The 21,721-nt window shown below is 42.3% G+C and overlaps 1 protein-coding gene across 9 annotated transcripts in view; it reads right to left on the reverse strand.

Moving 5' to 3' along the window:
- Positions 1–21,721, reverse strand: part of Kif1b (kinesin family member 1B) — a 144,808-nt gene that overhangs the window by 110,278 nt on the left and 12,809 nt on the right. For all 9 annotated transcript variants that reach the window (XM_036179184.1, XM_036179180.1, XM_036179176.1 and 6 more), the window contains exon 2: positions 14,356–14,530. In XM_036179184.1, coding sequence (XP_036035077.1) covers positions 14,356–14,461 — 106 coding nt within the window. In that variant the 5' untranslated portion in view covers positions 14,462–14,530. The remainder of the gene's footprint in view (positions 1–14,355; positions 14,531–21,721) is intronic.

A 21,721-nucleotide genomic window follows, 5' to 3' on the forward strand; every position in this document is an offset into this window, starting at 1 on the left:
AGCAAGCTTTTCTCTCTGATCTTTGAAGCTTCTGACAGGAATATGGCCAACCTGGGTTTCTTGTCTGTCTGTCTGCACGCTGCTGGGATTGAAGCCAGAGCTTTGCACATGCTAAGCAAGTATGCTACCATCTGCTACATTCCCATCCACCTCCTGTTTCTTTAAATAACTGCCTATATCAACAATAAACAGGCCAGGCAATAATAGTGCATGCCTTTAATTCCAGCACTTGTGAGGCAGAGGCAGGTGGAGCTCTGTGAGTTTGAGGCCAGCCTAGTCAACAGAGTGAGTTCCAGGACAGCCAGGGCAGTTGCACAGAGAAACCCTGTCTTGAAAAACCAAACCAAACCAAACCAAAACAAAACAAAAAACAATAAACAATAAGCAAAAATACGCAATTTTTCAAAAGCTCTTTATAACGCTTGGATCTAGCTCAGTGGCTTCCTAGCACCCTGGGTTCAATCCCCAGCAACACACACACACACACACACACACACACACACACACACACACACACACACAGTATAATTGTATCATTCTCATAAATAATATTAAATCTATCCACATTTGAAATATTTCAGTTCCCAAATGAAAAAATATAATACAAAAATCAACATTGTTATTTATCTTGTTTGGGAGGAAGGAGTTACCAGGAACTTCAGAAGACATAGTCATTTCCAGTTTTGTTTTGTTTTTGTTTTTTTTGCAGAACTGAGGACTGAATCCAGGGCCTTGCACTTGCTAGGCAAGCGCTCTATCACTGAGCTAAATCCCCAACCCCTCTAGTATTTTTTTAAAACATCTTATTTTATGTGTATGGGTGTTTTGTTTGCATGTATGTCTATGCATTTCATGCAAGGTCAGAAGAGGGCATCAGATTCCCTGGAACACAAGTTACAGATGGTTAGTAGCCACTAAATGGGTGCTGGGAATCAAACAGTCCTCTGGAAGAGCAGCTAGTGCTCTTAACCATTGGGTCTCTCCAGCCTCTAATTTCTACTTCTTAAGTTCTGTATCTGCAATTATAGAATTATTATTATTTTTTAGTTGGATGGGAGTTTTACCTGCATTATGTCTATGTACCACTTACATGCCTGGTGCCTGAAGAGGGCAGAAGATGAATGTTGGGTCCCTTGGAACTGGAGTTACAGATGGTGTAAACCACCCTGTGGGCACTGGGAATTAAACCCAGATCCTGTGGAAGTACTCTTAACCACTGAGCCACTGAGCCAGCCTTTTTTTTTTTTTTTTTTTTTTTTTTTTTTTTTTTTGACTGGTTTTCAGTTGTGTGTGGGGTTGGGGTTGGGGGCAAGTATATGAATGAAGTATGAGTTCAGGTACTTAGGTCCAGAAAAGGGTGTCTGATATCTTGCAGCTGGAGTTACAGACAGTTGTGAGCCACCCAAAGTAGATGCTAGGAACCAAACTCAAAACCTCTGTAAGAGCAGTACGTGTTCTTAACCAATAAGCCCTCCTCATCCTCTTTTAGATAAAATTTATTTTTTTACTTTTATCGCTTCTTTGTGGGTTCCACATCATGCACTCTATTCCCATTTATCTCCCTGTCCCCTCAAATCCATCCTCTGCCCTTGAAACCTCTTCCCCCAAAAAACCCAAATTTAAAAGAAAAAACAAAAAACCAAACCAAAGCAAACAGAAACAAAAGAAGGAGAATCTCATGGTGGAAGCTGCAGTGTGGCCGGCTAAGACACAGCTACCCTTTAACCTGCTCGTCTTTACTTGCAAGTGCTCACTGGTCTTGCTCTGGCTTCTGCTAAACCACAGATAACAGGCTCTCACTGGGCTCCTCCTGGAGATCCTGTTGTTGTCCTGTGTCATGGAGACTCTGCTGTTTTGGATCTATAGGTTCGTCTCCTTCACATGCTCCAACAGTTCATAAATGAGGTGCATGCTGGGATGGAACAACTTATAGCCCTGGTTCTGGGCCTGGGTGGTAAGTCAGCCAGCCAGTTTTCTCTCATCATCACTATCCAGATGACCTCTCCAGCACTATCTCAGCTAGCTCACTCAATGCAGCCTACAGCAAGGAGCCAGGTCAGCTCTCCTGCTCTCGGGCCCTCAGATGCAGATCCCCCTCACTCAGACCGCCAGGGCCAGCACCACTGTTTTGCAAGGTGCAGGGAGGGCCTCTCTCCCGATTGCTGTGGGGGCATATGAGGGTGGTAGGGGTAGAGTGAGCTCTCCTGCTCTCACGGCTGGCTCACCTGCAACCCCAACAACAGAGTCAGCTCTAGTGTGCTGTCCAGACGGGAAGCAGAAGTTGCTTCCTTTCTCCTGCACTGCAGCAGCCAGTGAGGGTCAGGGCTAGCACTCCTACTCTTGTGACAGCAGAGCCAGCTCTCTCACCTGAGGCATGTTACAGTAATGGGGGTGGGGAGAGGCATCTTTCCCTCACCCATGCCACCACATAGCAGATGCTCTCATGCCCTCAGGACTGGCTCACCTGTGACCCCTAACAACAGGGTCAGCTCTAGTGTGCTTCCCAGTTGAGGTGTATGCCTACAGTGAGGGGTGAGGGCACTTTTCCCAAGTGCAGGGAAGAGCTTTCCCCTGAGGGGTAGGGCCAGCTCACCTGTTGCAACATCCAGTGAGGGGCAGGACCACCCATCCCAGGGTCAGTGAAGGGCTGGCTCAGCACAGCGTCACCACAGACCCCAGCTACAACAGGATAATGGACCTAGACATGGCCTTTGGCAGCAGCTTGGGCCCAGGCACCACCACGGCCCCTCAGATCAGCAGAGCCCCATCAGCAGCATGCTCACCCCTCACCCCCAGGCATCAATGTGGTCCCAGGTGGCTGGCCAGAGCCCTCAGTGGCAATTGGAGCCATATTGTAGAATATTAATTTAAGATGTGTTACATTTGTTTATGCTGTGTAACATTTGTTTAATGATGCAAAGATGTGCTGCATTCTTTTATGTTTCACTTGTTTAACTCTGTGAAGCTGTGCTACTTTGCCTGTCCAAAACACCTGACTGGTCTAAGAAAGAGCTGAACAGGCAAAAGGAAGGCAAGTGAAAGGACAGGCAGGGCTGGCAGGCAGGGAGAATAAATAGGAGGAGAAATCTGGGAGGAGAAGATTGAGGAGCAAAAAAAAAGGGAGGACATTAGGGACTAGCCACAAAGCTACACAGCAAGCCATGGAGTAAAAAGTAAAGAAAAGATATACAGAAATAGAGAAAGGTAAAAGCCCAAAGGCAAAAGGTAGATGGGATAATTTAAGTTAAGAAAAACTAGCTACAAATAAGCCAAGCTAAGGCCAACCATTCATAAGAAAGAACAGAGCTATGGACACCATCCCAGCCTCCACAGGGTCATAGACCCTGACATGACCTTGGGCAGCAGCCCATGCATGTCCAGATGTCTCCACGGCTCCAAGTGGCAGCACTGGCCACCCAGATCAGCATGGCTCTGGGCACGGCACAGGCCTTGGACACTGACATGGTCTAAGGTGGCCAACCAGACCATGGTCCTCTGTGACAACAGGAGCCTCAGACACCAACTCAGACCCTGGCTGCAATAGGGCCACAAACCTACACATGGCCCTCTGCAACAGCCCTGGCCTAGACAACACCATGGCCCCAGATGACAGTTCAAGGCCACTCAGATCAGAATATCCCTAATGGCAGCATGGCCCTCTGTTGCCCTCATGGCCACAGGTTGCAGCCCAGACCCCAGGCATCTAGGTGGCCTTTGGTGGCAACATGGGCCATGGACATTATAGTCCTAGGTAGCAGTCCAGGCCTGTATGTCACCATGGTCCCAGGTGGCAGTGCAGGCCATCCACACCAGCATGGTCCTTGCAGCAGCATGGTCCTGGGATACCAACAAGGTCCCATATGGCAGCCTAGACCCATGACATTGGCAAAGTCTTCGACGGTCTCAGGATCCACAGACATCAACACAAACCAAGACATGGCCCTTGTCCACAGCCCTGGCCACCCAAATCAGCCTGGCACCGGCAGCAGCACAGCCCTTGGACACCAACATGGACACAGGTTGTGACCCAGACCCAGGCATCCACATGGGCCATGGCAGCAACATGGGCAAGGGCAGGACCACAAACCCAGACATGGTCCTAGGCAGCAGCCCTGACCAGGTTGTCGCCCTGACCAGGTTGTCACCCATGGCCCCAAGAGGCCATGCAGGTCACCCAGATTGGCATGGCCCCTGGACACCAACATGGCCCCACTATAGGCCCCTGCATAGCCCCCCATTGAGGACAGGAGCCACAGACATCAACTCAGGACCTCTTGGCTGCTCCAGGGCTCTGGATCAAGACCTGGACCTTGGTCATAGCCCAGGCTAGATTGTTTCTTTTGTAATATTTTATTCTTTATATTTATATGTGTGTTATCTTGAATATATAAAATATTTCCTAATTAAAAATATTACCAGGAATCAAAGGCTGGATAGCCCAGAGACCTATGATAGAAAAATAAATAAATAAATAAAATGATTCCTAATGATATCCTTATATATTCATAGATTGGTGCCTGGCCCAATTGTCATCATTAGCCAGCAGCTAATGGTAGCAGATGCAGAGATGGGTGGAGAAAGAGAGCCCAAACTAGAGATCTCCATTGGGTCCCTCCGCTAGGAGCTTGGAGAATCCCATGGAAGAGGGGCAGAAAGAAATGTAAGAGCCAGAGTAGTTGAGGATACCAGCGGAGCACAGCCCACAGACTTCAAGAGGGCTCCCAGGGGCTCCCAGAGACTGAAGTGGCAATCACAGAGCTTATATAGGTCTGCTCTAGGGTCTGCCTCTGCATACAGAATATGGTTGTTAGCTTGGTGTTTCTGTGGGACTGCTAACAGTGGGAGCAGGGGTGTGTCTGACTCTCATCTGCTTTGAGGACCCTTTTCCTCCTATTGTATTGCCTCACCCAGTCTTGATATGAGGGTTTGTGCTGTGGGATGTCTTTCTGTATGCTGTGAATGTGTTGCTCTGATTGGTTGATAAATAAAGCTGCACTGGCCTATGGCAAGGCAGGATGGAGCCAGGTGGGAAAATCCAGGAGAGACAGTGAGAGGAGAATGGAGAGTGGGCGGGGAGACACCAGCCACCGCCCAAGAAGCAGCAAGATGCCAGCAGACCAGTAATGCCATGGCCACATGGCAACTTATAGATTAATAGAAATGGGTTAAGATATAAGAGCTATCTAGCAAGAAGCTTGAGCCATAGGCCATCCAGTTCATAATAATATAAGCCTCTGTGTGTTTACTTGGGTCTGAGCGGCTGCAGGGCTGGGCAGGACACAGGAAAATTTCCTACTACAGGTTTGTGACTAGTCTTATTGTATCTTGTTATGCCATGCTCATGGATTTTCCTGGGAAGCCTGCTTTTTTCTGAAGGGAATCTGAGAAGCACTAGATCTGGGGGAAAGAGAAGATGGGGTGTGGGGAAATGGGGAGAGCACTGCAGTCAGGAAGTATCAAAAACAAAAATTAATTAAAAGAAAATAGGGGGGCTGGAGAGATAGCTCAGCGGTTAAGAGCACTGGCTACTCTTCTAGAAGTCCTGAGTCCCAGCAACAACATGGTGGCTCACAACCATCTAAATGAAATCTAATGACATCTTCTGGCCTGCAGGTATATATATAGGCAGAACACTGTGTACAAATAAACGCACACAGGTGCACACACATACACATAAATAAATAAATAAATAATTTTTAAAAATCTAAACCTTAGAGGACTGGCAAGACAGCTCAGGGGGAAAAGTGCTTGCTATCAATCCTGACAACCTGCCTGGGACCCACACAATGGAAGGAGAGAAATGACTCCTACAAGTTATTCCCTGACCTCCACAGATATATTACAGTGTATGCATGCATGCATGTATTTGCACCCACACAATAAACTAAATAATGTTTAAAAAAATTAACCTTCCTAAGTCTGTTAAATATTCAATTTTACTCCCTCCCCCTCTTTCTCCTTGCCTATTTCCACTTTTGTTACCACAGCATAAAGATGCAGAAATGTTTGCATTATTGAGCCCTAGAAAACAAGGCAGTTAAAACAAGATTTGTATTTAAAACCCTTTATATTCTCCAGAATAAATTTGTTTATCTAATATCTCAAAGTCACTAATGTAGTAATTATACTGTTGTCGACAAACTACTAAGATTCTGCCTGCAACTATAATTAACATATCAGTGTGGGAGCACTGTAACTTTATATTAACTTTTCTCAAAAGCATGTTTGGGTTTTCTCAATAAGCATGTTTGAGTTTGTTAAAAATCTTAGTAATAGACCAGTTGTGGTGGTCATGCCTGTAAGCACTCAGAAGGTTGAGACAGGAGGATCACGAGTTTGAGGATGTCTAAGGCTGCACAGTAAGACCCTGCCTCAAAAACATAAAAATAAAATAAAATAAAACTCCAGAGATATCGGAGTAGCCTTCCTCTGCCAAAAGCATCCTATATCAAAAATTAAGAAAAGAAATGGCATAAAATAAAAATATTATATACAACATTTATATTTCAAAACCATGAAATCAAAACCTAAAGCCATACCCTTGTAAAGTCTTCTGGAAATACAGTAAAATGGCAGAAAGCATAAAAGCAGATCTGAGAGCCAGACGGCAGTGGCGCACGCCTTTAATCCCAGCACTCGGGAGGCAGAGGCAGGCGGATCTCTGTGAATTCCAGGCCAGCCTGGTCTACACAGTGAGATCCAGCAGGCTCCAAAACTACACAGAGAAACTCTGTCTCAAAACAACCCACCCCCACCCCACAAAAAAAGTAGATTTGAACAAAATAGTGCTTTAATCATTTGAAATAATAAACTACATACCCTAACATGATAACAACAGGTATAAGTATATCATACATGTTCACCATATACTCAATACCAAAGAACCAAAAAAAAGTGCAGTAAGAAAAGAAAGGGGGGAGGGGAATGTATATCTTTAATCCCAGCAGTGCAAAGGCAGAGGCAAGCAGATCTCTATGAGTTCAAAGCCAGGTCGGTCTACATAGTGAGTTCCAGAACAGTCAGGGTTATATAAAGAGACCCTGTCTTGGAAAAGAAAGAGGAAGGAAGGAAGGAAGGAAGGAAGGAAGGAAGGAAGGAAGGAAAAGAAAAAAAGTTCTCTGGAAGGCCTACATCTTATTCAATCTGAGTAGCCCAAAGACTTGGATGGATATTTGTGCCCTTATATTTCACTTAATAAGAAAAACAGAGCTGGGCAGTGGTGGCACACACCTTTGATCCCAGCACTGGGGAGGCAGAGGCAGGTGAATCTCTTTGAGTTCAAGGTCAGCCTGGGCTACAGAGCAAGTTCAGGGCTACACAGAGAAACTGTCTCGAAAAGCCAAAAAAAAAAAAAAAAAAAAAAAGGTCAATCTTCACCTAAAGTTATATCCAAATTAGACAAAAGTGTTATTAACAAGATGGTACAACAGTGACTATCTTGACACGGACAGCACAAGTGACTCTTACAAACACTGAGGGGCCTGGAGCCAGACAGCCAAGTTCTAATTTCAAGATAAAGGAGAGAGAGCCCAGGTAAGCAAGACAATCTCTCTATGCCTCAATGACTTCAGTACAACGAGAAAGTTAAAGAAACCAGCTAGATTATTTTGAGGACTGAAGCTTTTGTGTTTATTGTTTTTAATGAGAAATCTCATTTTCCCCACAATAAAAGAAACAATGTAAAAAGTAAAGGTTTTTGGTTTTCCCTGCACAGCATCTGGGCAAAACTGTGTCTCGGGAGACAATGTAGCTAAGTCATTTCCTCGTTGTGTTCCCTGTCCTGCCAAAACAAAGGACTTCTAAGACATTTCCTACCTTTCCCCTCTCCTTCTTCCCATATGAAGACACCCTTCCTCCGTGCTTTTTAACAGGCATCATACTACTTCAATTACTTACATTCATAGCCAAAATAAAACTAAAAACTAAAAGCTTCATGCCGTCTGCTTGCTGAATAACAAAAATCCAGTTTCCTGTTTATACCCACATCCCCTACATTACTAAACAATACAACTGTGGACAGTATTTAGTCTACTATAATGCACAATTCTTGAAAACACAAACACTGAAGCTATGAATGCCTACCTTCCCTAACAGACAGGAAGCAGCAGACCAGCTCTCCAGCTTGCTAGCTCACCGTCCATTTCACACCATACTAGGCTACCAAAAGCCATCACAGTACCATGCTATTGACATGGATTTTTAAAAAGGAACTCTAAAATGGAAAGTGGAAAACAAAAACCAGGTTTTCTAACAGATCTTCTTGCTGAGAGAGCATTAGTGGCAACATACTTTCAATTTCAACACTCAGAAGACAGGGAGGCAGGCAGATTAAGCTCCAGGCCAGCCAAGTTTACACAGGTGCTCCAGGCAAGTCAAGGCAAAAAGAGATTTTCCATGGAGGTCAGAAGAAGGTATGGGATCCCCTTAGATCCAGAGTTTTGGATGGTTCTGAGTCACCCATCCCAGTGTGAACCCGGGTCCTCTACAAGAGCAACAAATGCTCTTAACTGCTGAGCCAACTCTCCAGCCCCCAGCTGTCTATTGCTTAACTGTTTTGGTATGAAAACAATTCAAGCAGTTGAAAAAGCTTACATAAAATAAAATCAGTCCTTGGGCCAATGAGAGGCATAGGCACTTGCCGCCAAATCTGATGACTCACGTTTAATCCCCAGAACCCTTATAAAAGGAGAGAATCAACTTCCAAAAGTTGTACTCTGATCTCCACATATGCACCATAGCAGAAACACTGTTCCCCCCCAAACACAAACTAAACACACAACTAACACATACAAACACACACATACACACAAACAAACTAAATAACTAAATGAATGTGTAAATATTTTTTTGAGTAAATAATTAAATAAATGTGATTTTAAAAATTTTAATGAAGTTTTTGGGCCAGCAAAATAGTTCAGAACACACCTTTAATCCCAACACTTGGGAGGCAGAGCCAGGCAGATCTCTGTGAGTTCAAGGCCAGCCTGGTCTACAGAGCAAGATCCAGGACAGGCACTAAAACTACACAGAGAAACCCTGTCTTGAAAAAAAAGATAACTCAGCAGGTATGGGTACTTCCTGTGCAAGCCTGTTAAGCTGAGCTGGATCTCCAAAACCTATGTATGGCAGGAGGGGCAAAACTGACACTCTATGGTTGTTCTCCATGTATGTACCATGGCAAAGCTCACATGTACCCTCCACCACACACAGGCTAGAATAAGTCTGAATAAATGGATGAATGAAAAGCAGTTCCAAATACACAACAGAAAAAAACCACATCCAACTTATACACAATTATTTCTGACTTTAAACTTACACTCCTGGCTAGCAAGATGGTTCAACCAGTAAAGATGCATGACAAATTCATTCCCTGGAATCCACAAAGAAGAGAAATGACTCTCACAATTTGTCCTGTGACCTCTGACATGTGCCACGGCATACACACACAGACACACACACACACACACACTAAAACAAATGCAAAAAAAAAAACATTAAACTTGAGCTGGAGAGATGGCTCAGCAGTTAAGAGCACTGGATGCTCTTCCAGAAGACGTGGGTTCAATTCCCAGCTTACAACTATCTGTAACTGCAGTTCCAGGGGACCCCATGTCCTCATACAGACATAAAATAAATGCAGGCAAAACACCAATGCACATGAAATAAAAATTAATTAAAAAAATTAAACTTAAACTCTTACTGAACATAACTTTGGTACTAAGATTAACTACAAAAATTGTTTTTCAAATTTCATCCTACAAATATACATTATTCTATTTGATCCTTGCAAATAGCACTAAAACAGAAGGTTGGAAAGATATTAGCAACATCTTTCCCCCCTATTTACTGGTTCTGGAAACTGAAGCCTATGTCTCACACATGGTAAGTAATGACTGTATCGGTGAGCTACAACAAGCCTAAGCTCCGTTTAACAAAGGAAGACCCTAAGACTCAAGTGTCTGAAAACAAAAGATGAGTTAAGTGAAACACAGACATAAGCACAAAATGTCACTGTCTAACTACTGAAATCATCAGGTGTTGGGGTGGGGGCTGAGCTTGGCTTCATTCAGGTCAAGCACATGGTCTAACTCTGAGCTTTCCCACTAGCTCTGGAATCACACTGTTTTGTTTTGCAGGTTCTCATTATGCAACTATGATTGGCCTCACATTCATTAAGTAGCCCAGCCTGACCTGAAAATCCAGATCTCTTGCCTCAACTTTTCCTAAGGGTTGGCATTACAGATCTAAGCCATGAAGCCTGGATGAAATCGTGGTCTTGAAGAATATTCAAGAAATAGGGAAATACATCCAAAAGACTATTAAGTGACAGACCACTTTACCTAAACTACAATGGTTTCAAAGTGAGAGATAATCATTGTACAAACTATGTTATTCTCACTGAAAAAGGAGCAAACCAAAGAGTAGGATTCTATTTCTATTCTTTTTTTTGGGGGGGAGGGAGTCTCGAGACAGGGTTTCTCTGTGTAGTTTTGGTGCCTGTCCTGTATCTCACTCTGTAGTCCAGGCTGGCCTCGAACTCACAGAGATCCACCTGGCTCTGCCTCCTGAGTGCTGGGATTAAAGGCATGTGCCACCACCACCCAGCTTCTAATCTATTCTTTTTTTTTTTTTTTTTTGGGGGGGGGGTCGAGACAGGGTTTCTCTGTGTAGCTTTGCTTCTTTCCTAAAACTCACTTTGTAGATCAGGCTGGCCTCAAACTCACAGAGATACACCTGGCTCTGTTCTACATCTATTCTTAAAGGTATTATCTACATACCTTTAACCCCAGTACTCAGGGGACAGAGGCAGGCAGATCTGAGGCCAGCATGGTCTACAGAGTAAGTTCCAGGACAGCCAAAGCTATACAGAGAACCCCTGCCTCAGGAAAAAAAAAAAAGAAAAAAAAAGGTGTTATCTATCTATCATGACAAAAGAGAAAGCTAATACAAATTCTATTTATTGAACATTTTATTAAGGAAGGTACAATAGATATGAAACACAACCTCAGAATTCCTCCAAATTTATGAGACCAATGTACAAAGTAAAAACATGTACATTGGCACTTTGTCCAACAGACCAGTCCTGCAATAGAGCAGTGAAGAGGATCATCACAGGCAGATTAAGGAATCCTGAGAAAGTAAATTGAGCATGCTTCTTTAGTCTGCTGAGAAATGAATGAGTTGGGCTGGCTAGATGGTCAGTAAAAGTGTTTGCCATGAAGCCTGATAACCCAAGCTTAATCCTTGGAACCCAGATGGTAAAAAGAATCACCTCCCTGAATTGTCCTTTGATCTCCCCCCACATACAAATAAATAAATGTGTATATGACAAATACCATATCTATAGAATAACCATTCTAACACTGTCCAGTATTTTCTAATATAAAGAAAACAATTACAACACTGACAGCAATCACTGCTGCAAATGACTGTTAAATCAAGAGTCCTCTTCTGTTGGTAGGAGCAGTTGAAAGATCATCATCTCTCTTCCTCAATGCAGTGCTATGAGTAGAACTCCACAGCAGGAACTTCCAAATAAACACAGGACAGACCACACACACCAAAAACAGGTCCCAACACTGATGTTCTATTAATTTGTGTTCATAAACACAACAAACCCTTCAAAGCAAGTAGATAAATAGAAATAGAATACACAACAAATACTTCTAAATTACCAAAACCGGTATTATTTTTATCACATACAAATATGTCTCAATATGATATGCTCAAGTAATCAAATACAGTAAGACTTTTTAAGCAAAATGGAAAACAAAAAGAAATATACCAGGGGTCAGGGATGTCACTCAGTTAGCAAAGTTCTTGCCTAGCATACACAGGGGCCTGTGTCTGACTCTCAGTACCCTATATACTAGACAGAGTGATTCATGCCTCCAATTCCAACATTCAGAAAATGGAACAGGAGGATCAGAAAGTTGAAAATTGAAAACCATCTTCCACTACACAGAGAAACCCTGTCTCGAAAAAACAAACATACAAACAAACAAACAAAAAAGCATGTATGGGTTAGACGGGGTGGCAGGAGGATCTCTCTGAGTTCAAGGCCAGCTTGGTCTACAGAATGAGTTCCAAAACAGCCAGGACTGTTATACAGAGAAACCCTGTCTTGGGGGTGGGGATGGGGGTTGGGGGAAAGCATGCATTCCCCTCCTCTCCCCAGCTGAGGAATGCACTCTACCACTGAGCTAAATCTCCTGGTTTTTCGAGGCAGAGTTTCTCTGTGTAGTTTTGGTGCCTCTCCTGGATCTCACTCTATAGACCAGGCCAGCCTCAAACTCACAGAGATCCACCTGGCTCTGCCTCCCAAGTGCTGGGATTAAAGGCGTGTGCCACTGCCACCTGGCTGCATGTACTCTCTCAATCTAAGACTAATTTTTTTTAGTAAGAATACTTGTTGCTCTTGCAGAGGACCCAGGTTCAGGACCCAGCACCCATGTGATAGGTCACAACCATTTGTAACTCTAGTTTCAGGAGATCAAAAACCTTCCTCTGGTCTCCTCAGGCACCAGGTATGCACATGGTACAGTTGCATATAGGCACAACACTCATAAAACAAAATATAAATCTTTTTTTAAATTAACCTTAATTTATTTATTCCTACAGCACCCTACAGCTGTCCCATTACTGAATAATTTTATCTGCCCGATTTCAAACTTACATCTGTAGTTTTTGTTTTGATTTTATGTGTATATGTGTGTTTGCGTGTGAATGTGTGTACATGCACATATATATGCATGCATATAGAAACCAGAAGTCAGCCTCAGATGTTATTCCTCAGAAAGCCATCTACGTCATTTTATTAAGACAGGGGCTCTAAATTGGCCTAGAACTGAGTAGGCGAGGCTGGCCGGCTAGCCAGTGAGCCCCAGGAATCTGCTTGTGTTCACCTCCCCAGCAATGTGATTCCACACTCAGCTGTTGTGTTTCTTTGATTGGTTGGCTGGTCAAGACAGGGTCTCTGTGTAGCCCTGGCTGTCCTTGAACTCACTCTGTAGACCAGGCTGGCCTTAAACTCAGAGATCCGCCTGCTTCTGCCTCCTGAGTGAGGGGATTAAAGGCGTGCGCTACCATCAACCGGCTCTTTTTTTTTTTTTTTTTTAGGAAAGAAATTTAAAAGGGGCTTATGGCAGATGACTTGATTACTCTGTATAGGAGATCAACACTTACAGAGTTTTCAGAAGCAGATTTGGTACTTGGGCAGCTGATCAACACTGGCTGGTTTTTTGTCTTGTTCTGTTTTTCAAAAGGGAGAAAGTGAACTGAGTAGCAGACTCTGTTTCTGTCTCTCTGTCTCTCTGTGTCTCTCTGCTTCCTGACTGTGATGCAATGTAGCCAGCAGCCTCACATCCCTGCAGCTATGTCTTTCCTGCCACAACGAGATCATAGCCTCAGACTGGAAGCCAAATAAACCTTTCCTTCCATAAGTTGTTTCGTCAGGTATTTCATTGCAGCACTGAAGAAAATTATTAATGCCGATGGATCACTGACAACACACAGTTATTTTAGATGTTACATCATTCCTATTGTAATAAGAATCCCACTGTGAGGCTGTAGCAGTAACGCAGTCTGAAAAACAAACCAATAACACTGCTTTATTACAAAGTAGAGACTAAAAGATGGTAGTGTCTACTCCTACCTACAATAATATTTTGCCTATAGACCCATATAAAATAATTTAGTAATACAAGTGCAAGAGAAACAGCATAAATCACTTTTATCTAAGCAGTTTAATACAGAAACAAGGTAGGAGGAAACGACTGTTTGAGTATATGCTGACTACGTTGCATTTTTCAAAATAGGGCAAGCCTGGAACTCACTCTGTAGCTCAATCTGGCCTCAAACTTCTTCCTGCCTCAATGTCCCAAGATTTATCAGTGTGTGCCACCATGCCTAGCAGTTTACTGCATATTACAATCATAACCAATGCTCTAATCAAACATTATAAATCAAGAGAATAAGTCTTAAGAACATCTTAGCAAGCTCAAATTATATTTAACAAAAGAAATAAAAACAATCTTGGGGCTTTAAAGTTATATTTTACTTCAGAATTTAGTAAAAATCACTGCTTATACCTGTACTGTCATAGAATCTAAACTTGGTAAGTGCCACCAACACTAGCTAAATTACTTAAGCTATTCAGGTTCGCTCAGTTATAAAGAGTGAATAAAGCAGTCCATGTTTAAGTACTGCACAAACAGTCCTAAGTGGAAAACATTCAATAGGTCATTTTGAATGGCAAAGTTCAAAGTGTTAGGACACAGACACTCATTTATTCTGAGCACATGGAGAAGGAGGGAGGGAGGGAAGAGATGCACTATGGAAACAACTTGTACTCACTGGTCGAGTTGCCTTGCATCTGAATGATGCACTTGGACTCCTTGCTGGTCTCTCGAGAATTGAAGGGCCTTACTCGGACAGCTACCTTCACTGAGGCTCCCGACATTCTGGTGGCCTTATATATGCAGTCCAGAAATAAAAATCAAATCTTCTTTTGAAGTTATGTTCCAAGTTTCTTTAAAAGAGAAACATTGTACACAAGGTGGTCAGACTTAAGAGAGTGCTGGCAGTTGCTTCATAAAAGCCTATCCTTTTCCTCCTCTACAAATCTTACATTCCCAACAGTAACTTACCAAGCAGTACAAATGGAAGTTCCTTTTCTTATATTATCTTTCTCAAACCCTAAAAAGTCTCTAACTGATTAATTAAAAACAACCTGCAAAATAACAGGGATCAATCTTTGTGTGTGCTCAGATCAATCTCCAGTAATATAAAAACAAAAATATCTGTTCACTGAGGGAATTTCTTAAAAATAGTGGTTTAACTAGCGCAGTAGAACAGGATGACCTCAAACTCTGAGATCCACCTGCCTCTGTGTCCCAAGTGCCGGGATCAAAGGCATACACCACTACCACCACCCCAGTAAAAATATCATTTATGGGTTGGGGATTTAGCTCAGTGGTAGAGCGTTTGCCTAGCAAGCGTGAGGCTCTGGGTTCGATCCTCAGCTCAAAAAAAAAAAAATCATTTATTACTTTAAGGAAAGTTGGTGAATTTTCTCTACTTGACAATTTGAAACACTTGGTTCTATGACACTTAAACAATAAAGAACAGAGAACGTTCTAGTTTGCTCCTTTAGCAACATACCGAGCTTTTTACCTATGACAATATCTAACAGATGCCTCTCTGACCCTCAAGACCCCTGAACAACAATCAAGACACCTGCCAGTGACTTGTGAGCTAGTGAATCAAATCATTACGGTTCACTACTGCAAGAGACCATAGGAAAAACACAAACATGTCAGAGAAAGTTTCTCTCTCCACAGACCAAAAATCAATGCAATCTCATAGGGAAGAAAATAAATAAAAAGTAAGCCACCAAATAATTTCCAAAAGAAACAACCCATCTCTTGACCCAGGAAGAAATTGTTATTCATTACAAAAACATCTTCAAGAAGAAACATACAAAAGGCGAAAAAGGAAAAGTATTTATGAGTTTAAATATCATAGAACCTAATATAACTTTAAAATATGACCAATATTTTCTTTAAAAAACAAAAACAAAACAAAACAGTTCCCATATCAGAACTGAATCACATCTTTTTTACGCTTTTGAAGTTATGATCAATTTTGAACCACTGAGGAATTACATTTCAAGGTGTATAAGGTAAATGAGTTTTAAAATATTTGAGATTATATCATTTTTACTCCTCTTTCTCCTCCACCGCCTTCCACATTCCCACTCCCCTCTTTTAAATTCATAGCTTTTTTATTTGTTATTGCACACATGAGCACACACATAGATTCATAAATATATAAATACACTTGCTCTGTATAACATTACTTGTATGAGTAAGTTTTCAGGCTGACCATTTGGTATTAGACAATCAATTGGTACGCTCTTCCCTGATGAACATTATTTCTCCTGCTCTCAGCATTGCCTCGTTGCCCACAGTTCCATGTTAACATGTCTCTTGGTGAGCCAGGTGCAGAAGTGCACACCTTCAATCCCAGCACTCAGGAGGCAGAGGGAGGTGTATCTCTGAGTTCAGGGTTAGCTTGGTCTACAAAGTGAGTTCCAGAACAGCCAGGTCTGTTACATAGAGAGAAACTTGGACTCAAAAACCCCAAAAACAAAACAAAACGTCTCTTGGTGTCATCTCTCTTCAGCTTATGTTTAGAAAGCTATATTGTTGAGATTTCATGAATGTAGCTTCTTTGACTTTTCTAGGAGACAAAAATCTCATAGCAAACTCCCTGCTCTTCTGGGTCTTACAGTATCTCTGCTCCCTTTCTACAATGACTCTTGAACCTTAGATTCAGGAGTTGTGTCATAAACACATCAGTTGGGACTAGGCTCCACAAAACTCACTTTCATCAGTGTAGCTTTCTCTAATGGTCTCCACCTGTTGTAAAGAGAAGTTTCCTTGATGAGCGTGAGAACTGCACTAGCCTGTGGATGAATATTTAGAATGTAAGGAAGGAATATACTGGTCTAGTAAGTGGCACCTGGAGGTTCTCCGCAAGGTTTTTGACTTCTACCTCTAACCTGGAGTAGAATTGACTAGGTTTCCAGTACCAGGCACAATTTCCTTCTTCTAGTTGTTTTGTTTTGTTTTATTGAGACGGGGTCTCTCTGTGTAGCCCTAGCTGTCCTGGAACTCACTATGTGCCCCTGGTAGGTCTTGAATTCACAGAGAACTTTCGGCCTCTGGCTCCCAAGTACTGGGATTAAAGACGTGTGCCACCACTGCCCCAATTTTTTTTTCTTAACAATATAATCACTATTTAAATTTTTTACTTTTGGGAAATGTCTTCTTTTTTTCTATCTCTCATACCAGTCCAAACTGCTCTGAGATCTCTTGTCATATGTATTAGTACCTAGAACAGTATCTGGTGTAAGAGCTCAGTATCCATTAAAGGTTAGGGAAACAATCTGTGTAAGTCCTTGATAGGTTTGATGATTCTTGTTTTTGTTTCAAGTTATTACAATTTTTTTTTTTTTTGAGCTGAGGATCGAACCCAGGGCGCTCTACCACTGCGCTAAATCCCCAACCCACAATGTTTTTTTATATTAATCTTTTTGGTTTTTCAAGACAGGGTTTCTCTGTGTAGCTTTGCGCCTTTCCTGGATCTCGCTCTGTAGACCAGGCTGGCCTCGAACTCAGTAAGATCCAGCTGCCTCTGCCTCCCAAGTGCTGGGATTAAAGGCATGCACCACAACCACCCGGCAATTTATATTAATTTTTTAATGCACCATGTGCTGCAATTCTTTTTCAGTCTGTTTTTTATTTTATTTTACATTAACTGAAGCGTTCTTAATATAGCAAATATGTGGTCTTCTGTGGTCACATTTATCAAATGAAAGCTTAGAGTTATTTCCCAATTAATGTTGCATATGCTATAGTCACTAGTTCAGTACTATCCCCCCAACACACACCACACACAAAAGAATGCAGCATTGAGGAAAAAAATACATATGAAAACATAGTTCAAAACGGTCTCGGTAGTATGTCTGTAATTACAGCTACACAGGAAGCTAAGCCATTAGGTTTGCTAGCTCAACACCAGTCCAGACTTGATCCAATAAGACCTTGTCTCCTAATAAATTTTTAAAGGGCTGGGGATGTAACTCAGTGACCTAACTTCTATCACCAGATGGACAGATGAATGAATAGAGGGATAGATAGATAAGGGGGGAGAGAAGGGAGAAGGGAAGGAAAGAAGAGAAAGACAAATCAAATTAACATTTCAATCCCCACACAACTTTGATATTGAACCATCATTTTAACTATTATGATGTCCAAAAAACAATTATTTCCCCAACTAGCAATCTATCAATTTCCCACCTTTTTCCCCTTTTTGGAAACAAGGTCTCACTATGTAGCCAAGGCTGGATTTGAAGACTGATTTCTCTATCCTCCTCTACCTCAGCCTCCCAAATGCTGGGCTTTCAGGTCCTTCCCACCTCTCCTTCTCATTACCTGTAGTAATCCATGCCTAGGATTCTTGCAACAAATGAATTGTCCCCTTTGAACTTTTGGTTTTGATTCAACAGTCCTTTAGAAGGGTTGTACAAAACAGAACTGAGAAACAATAAGCTTAAGATAGCCACTGGCCAGGATTCAACAGTTTTTAAGGTATGTATCAAATACCGGATTTTTGTTTTTAGCTTTTTTTTTTAAGATTAATTTATTTATTATGTATACAGTGTTCCGTTTGCATGTATCCCTGAAGGCCAAAAGAGGGAGAGATCTCATTACAGATGGTTGTGAGCCACCATGTGGGTGCTGGGAATTGAACTCAGGACCTCTGGAAAAACAGCCAATGTTCTTAACCTCTGAGCCATCTCTCCATCCCCACCCCCCCACCCCGTTTTTAACTTATTATTACATTGGATTTATTTTGTGTGTCAGGGGACAATTTTTGGGAGATGGTTCTCTCCGTCCACCATATGGATCCTGGGAATGGAACTGAGACTATAAGATACCTTTACCTGATGAACAATCTCACCCTTAACCAAGAATCACTGCTTTAAGCCAAAACTCTGCTTCAAGATCGAACGTCATGTGGATGCAAGAGAGAGATGAGAGTCCTGCTTTACCCTGCTCTCTTGAGACAGTATCTACAGAACCAGAACCTCACTGTTTTGCTGCTAGGCTGGCAGACCACTGAGCCCCAAAAATCCTCCTGTCTCCTCCTCCTTCCCTTGCAGCACAAGAGCTACAGGCTTAAGAGGCCCTGCTCAGTTTTTGCAGGGCAACTCAGGATCAAAACTGAGGCACCCATGCTTATGCACCAACAGTCCATCCCCCAAAGCATGGCTTTCCATGTCACTCTTCATTTCTAAGAACTCGTTTACTCACCCACACTCATGTTCTTTCACAATTCCTCACGATGACTCCCTTACAACAGACCCAAATATTCCAGAAATCAGTGGTATTTCCTAAGTACTTACAGCTTCAAACATACAGTGAGAACACTGCTGTTACGTGACGGCACTCTATCTTGTACTGTTCTGTAATAGCTCTTCAAAGGGAATATCCTAGTCCCTTCAAAAATCACTTTGAACGTGGGAGAGGCTAATATCTCAGGAAAAAAAATTCAACCTGCTCTTAAGACATTTTAGTTAGTCCCAAAGCAAACATCTGTCAAAAATGACAAGGGACACAACAAAGAACAAAGATATCAATTTTTAAATGTTTCCATTTTTTTTTTTGGTTTGGGCATTTTTATTTATTATTATATTTGTGTTTTAATTTTACACATCAGCCATGGGTTCCCCTGTCCTCCCCCCTCCCGCCCCCAACCCCACCTTTCCCCCAGCCCCTCCCCTCCATTCCCATCTCCTCCAGGGCCAAGACTCCCCTGGGGATTCATTTAAACCTGGTGGATTCAGTACAGGCAGGTCCCGTCCCCTCCTTCCAGGCTGAGCAAACTGTCCCTGTGTAAGCCCAAGGTTCCAAACAGCCAGCTCATGCACTAAGGATAGGTCCTGGTCCCACAGCCTGGGGGCCTCCCAAACAGTTCAAGCTATTCAATTGTCTCACTTATCCAGAGGGCCTGATCCAGTTGGGGGCTCCACAGCCTTTGGTTCATAATTCATGTGCTTCCATTCATTTGGCTATTTGTCCCTGTGCTTTTTGCAATCTTGGATTCAACAATTCATGCTCTTGCAGACCCCTCCTTCTCGACAGTTGGACTCCTGGAGCTCCACCTGGGGCCTGGCTGAGGATCTCTGCATCCACTTCCATCAGTTATTGGATGAGAGTACCAGCATGATCATTAGGGTGTTTGGCCATGTGATCACCAGCCTAGGTCAGATCAGGCTTTCTCTCGACCATTGCCAGCGGTCTACAGAGGATGTATCATTGTGGATTTCTGGGGACCTCTCCAGCACTCTGCCTATTCCTGTTCTCATGTGGTCATCATTTATCATGGTCTGTTATTCTTTGTTCTCCCTTTCTGTTCTTGATCCAGCTGGGATCTCCTGCTGCCCTAAGCTTTCTTTCCCTCAAACCTTGTTTCCACTTTTAAAGGTAGAATAATGAGGGAAAAAGAAAAACAAAACAAAAAATCAGCCAGGCACTAGCAGGACGTTTCTGTAACCCCAGCACTTGGAAAACTGAAGGCAAAAGGATCAAAGATGTGGTGATATATTGTGTACCCTAATATAATTTGTCTGAAGATCAGAGAGACAAGGTGATCCTCAGCTATGTAGGAGGTTTAAGACCCTGTCACTCACATACACACACACACAATCAAATGTATAGTCTTAAATTCAATCAGCATATCTTGTATAAAATATTCCAAGACAACCAAACAGTAGATAAGGGTAAATTATATATATATATATTTTTTTTTAATTTTATTGGTTTTTCAAGACAGGGTTTCTTTGTGTAGGCTTGGCTGTCCTGGAACTCTCTCTGTAGACCAGGCTGACCTCCAATTCAGAGCGATCCATCTGCCTCTGCTTCCCAAGTGCTAACCAAGAATCACTGCTTTAAGCCAAAACTCTGCTTCAAGATCGAACTTCATGTGGAAGCAAGAGAAAGATGAGAGTCCTGCTCTACCCTACTCTCTTGAGACAGTATCTACAGAACCTGAACCTCACTGTGCACCTCTATAACCTGTTTAATTTCTTCTTTTTTAAAAGATTCATTTTCATGATTTTCAACTGTGTATTCTTTACAACAACAAAAAAAAGAAATCAAGCTAATAAACACAAAAGAAATCAGAATGTTTCTCTTCTCTAAATCTGGCAACATAAAGTCTTTTTGCACAATCAGCATTGGTTACTAAAACACATTACATAAAAGGGTGATTGTTGAAAAAATATTAAAGATTAAGATGAACAATAATTCATTCTGTCATTACTAGAAGCAGGACAACATTTTTTGGGGGGGTAAGACAGGGTTTCTGTTTAGCTTTGGAACCTTTCGTGGAACTCACTCTGTAGCCCAGGTTGGCCTCAAACTCACCAAGATTCACCTGCCTCTGCCTCCTGAGTCCCACCACTTGGCTGACAACATGTTTCTTACTGTCCTACAAAAAGACATATAACAGCAGCACCACCCCATTACCTCGTACGTATCCTGGCCCTCACTCCTAAAGAAAAATTAATAGAATCAAGCACTAGAAACTCACTGCTTTGCAAGACACAAAAAGGAAAGAGAATCTGGTTAACACATCAAAGACATCATCCAAATCCAGAATAAGGGAACAAATAATGAACAAGTCATCCAATTTCTTCAAATAGAAAAACTAGGGAGAAGGAAATTGTAAAAGAGACATCATTTATCAACCAAACAAAATGATTTTTCAGTCAAGAAAATCTGCAAAAACATCTTTTTTTCAGAAAACCAGGAAGAGAACAAATAAGACTGTTAAAATGTTGATAGTTATGTGAAATATTTAGATTGATTTTTTTTTTTTTTCCGAAACAGGGTTTCTCTGTGTAGCTTTGGAACCTTCGCTGGAACTCACTCTGTAGCCCAGGCTGGCCTCGAACTCACAGAGATCTGCCTGCCTCTGCCTCCCCAGTGCTGGGACTAAAGGCATGCACCACCAGCCAGCACACTTAGATGTTTTTAAGTTTCTCTTTTTGTGTTCTACCCAGGGACTGGTAAAGTACTCAACGATTCTGACTCAGAAATAAGAGTGAACACTGAACCCTCTTCGTTCAGCTTTTACATCAAAGATTTGC

Source organism: Onychomys torridus, chromosome 2 (genome assembly GCF_903995425.1).
Source record: "Onychomys torridus chromosome 2, mOncTor1.1, whole genome shotgun sequence".
In the NCBI taxonomy this organism is placed as follows: domain Eukaryota; kingdom Metazoa; phylum Chordata; class Mammalia; order Rodentia; family Cricetidae; genus Onychomys; species Onychomys torridus.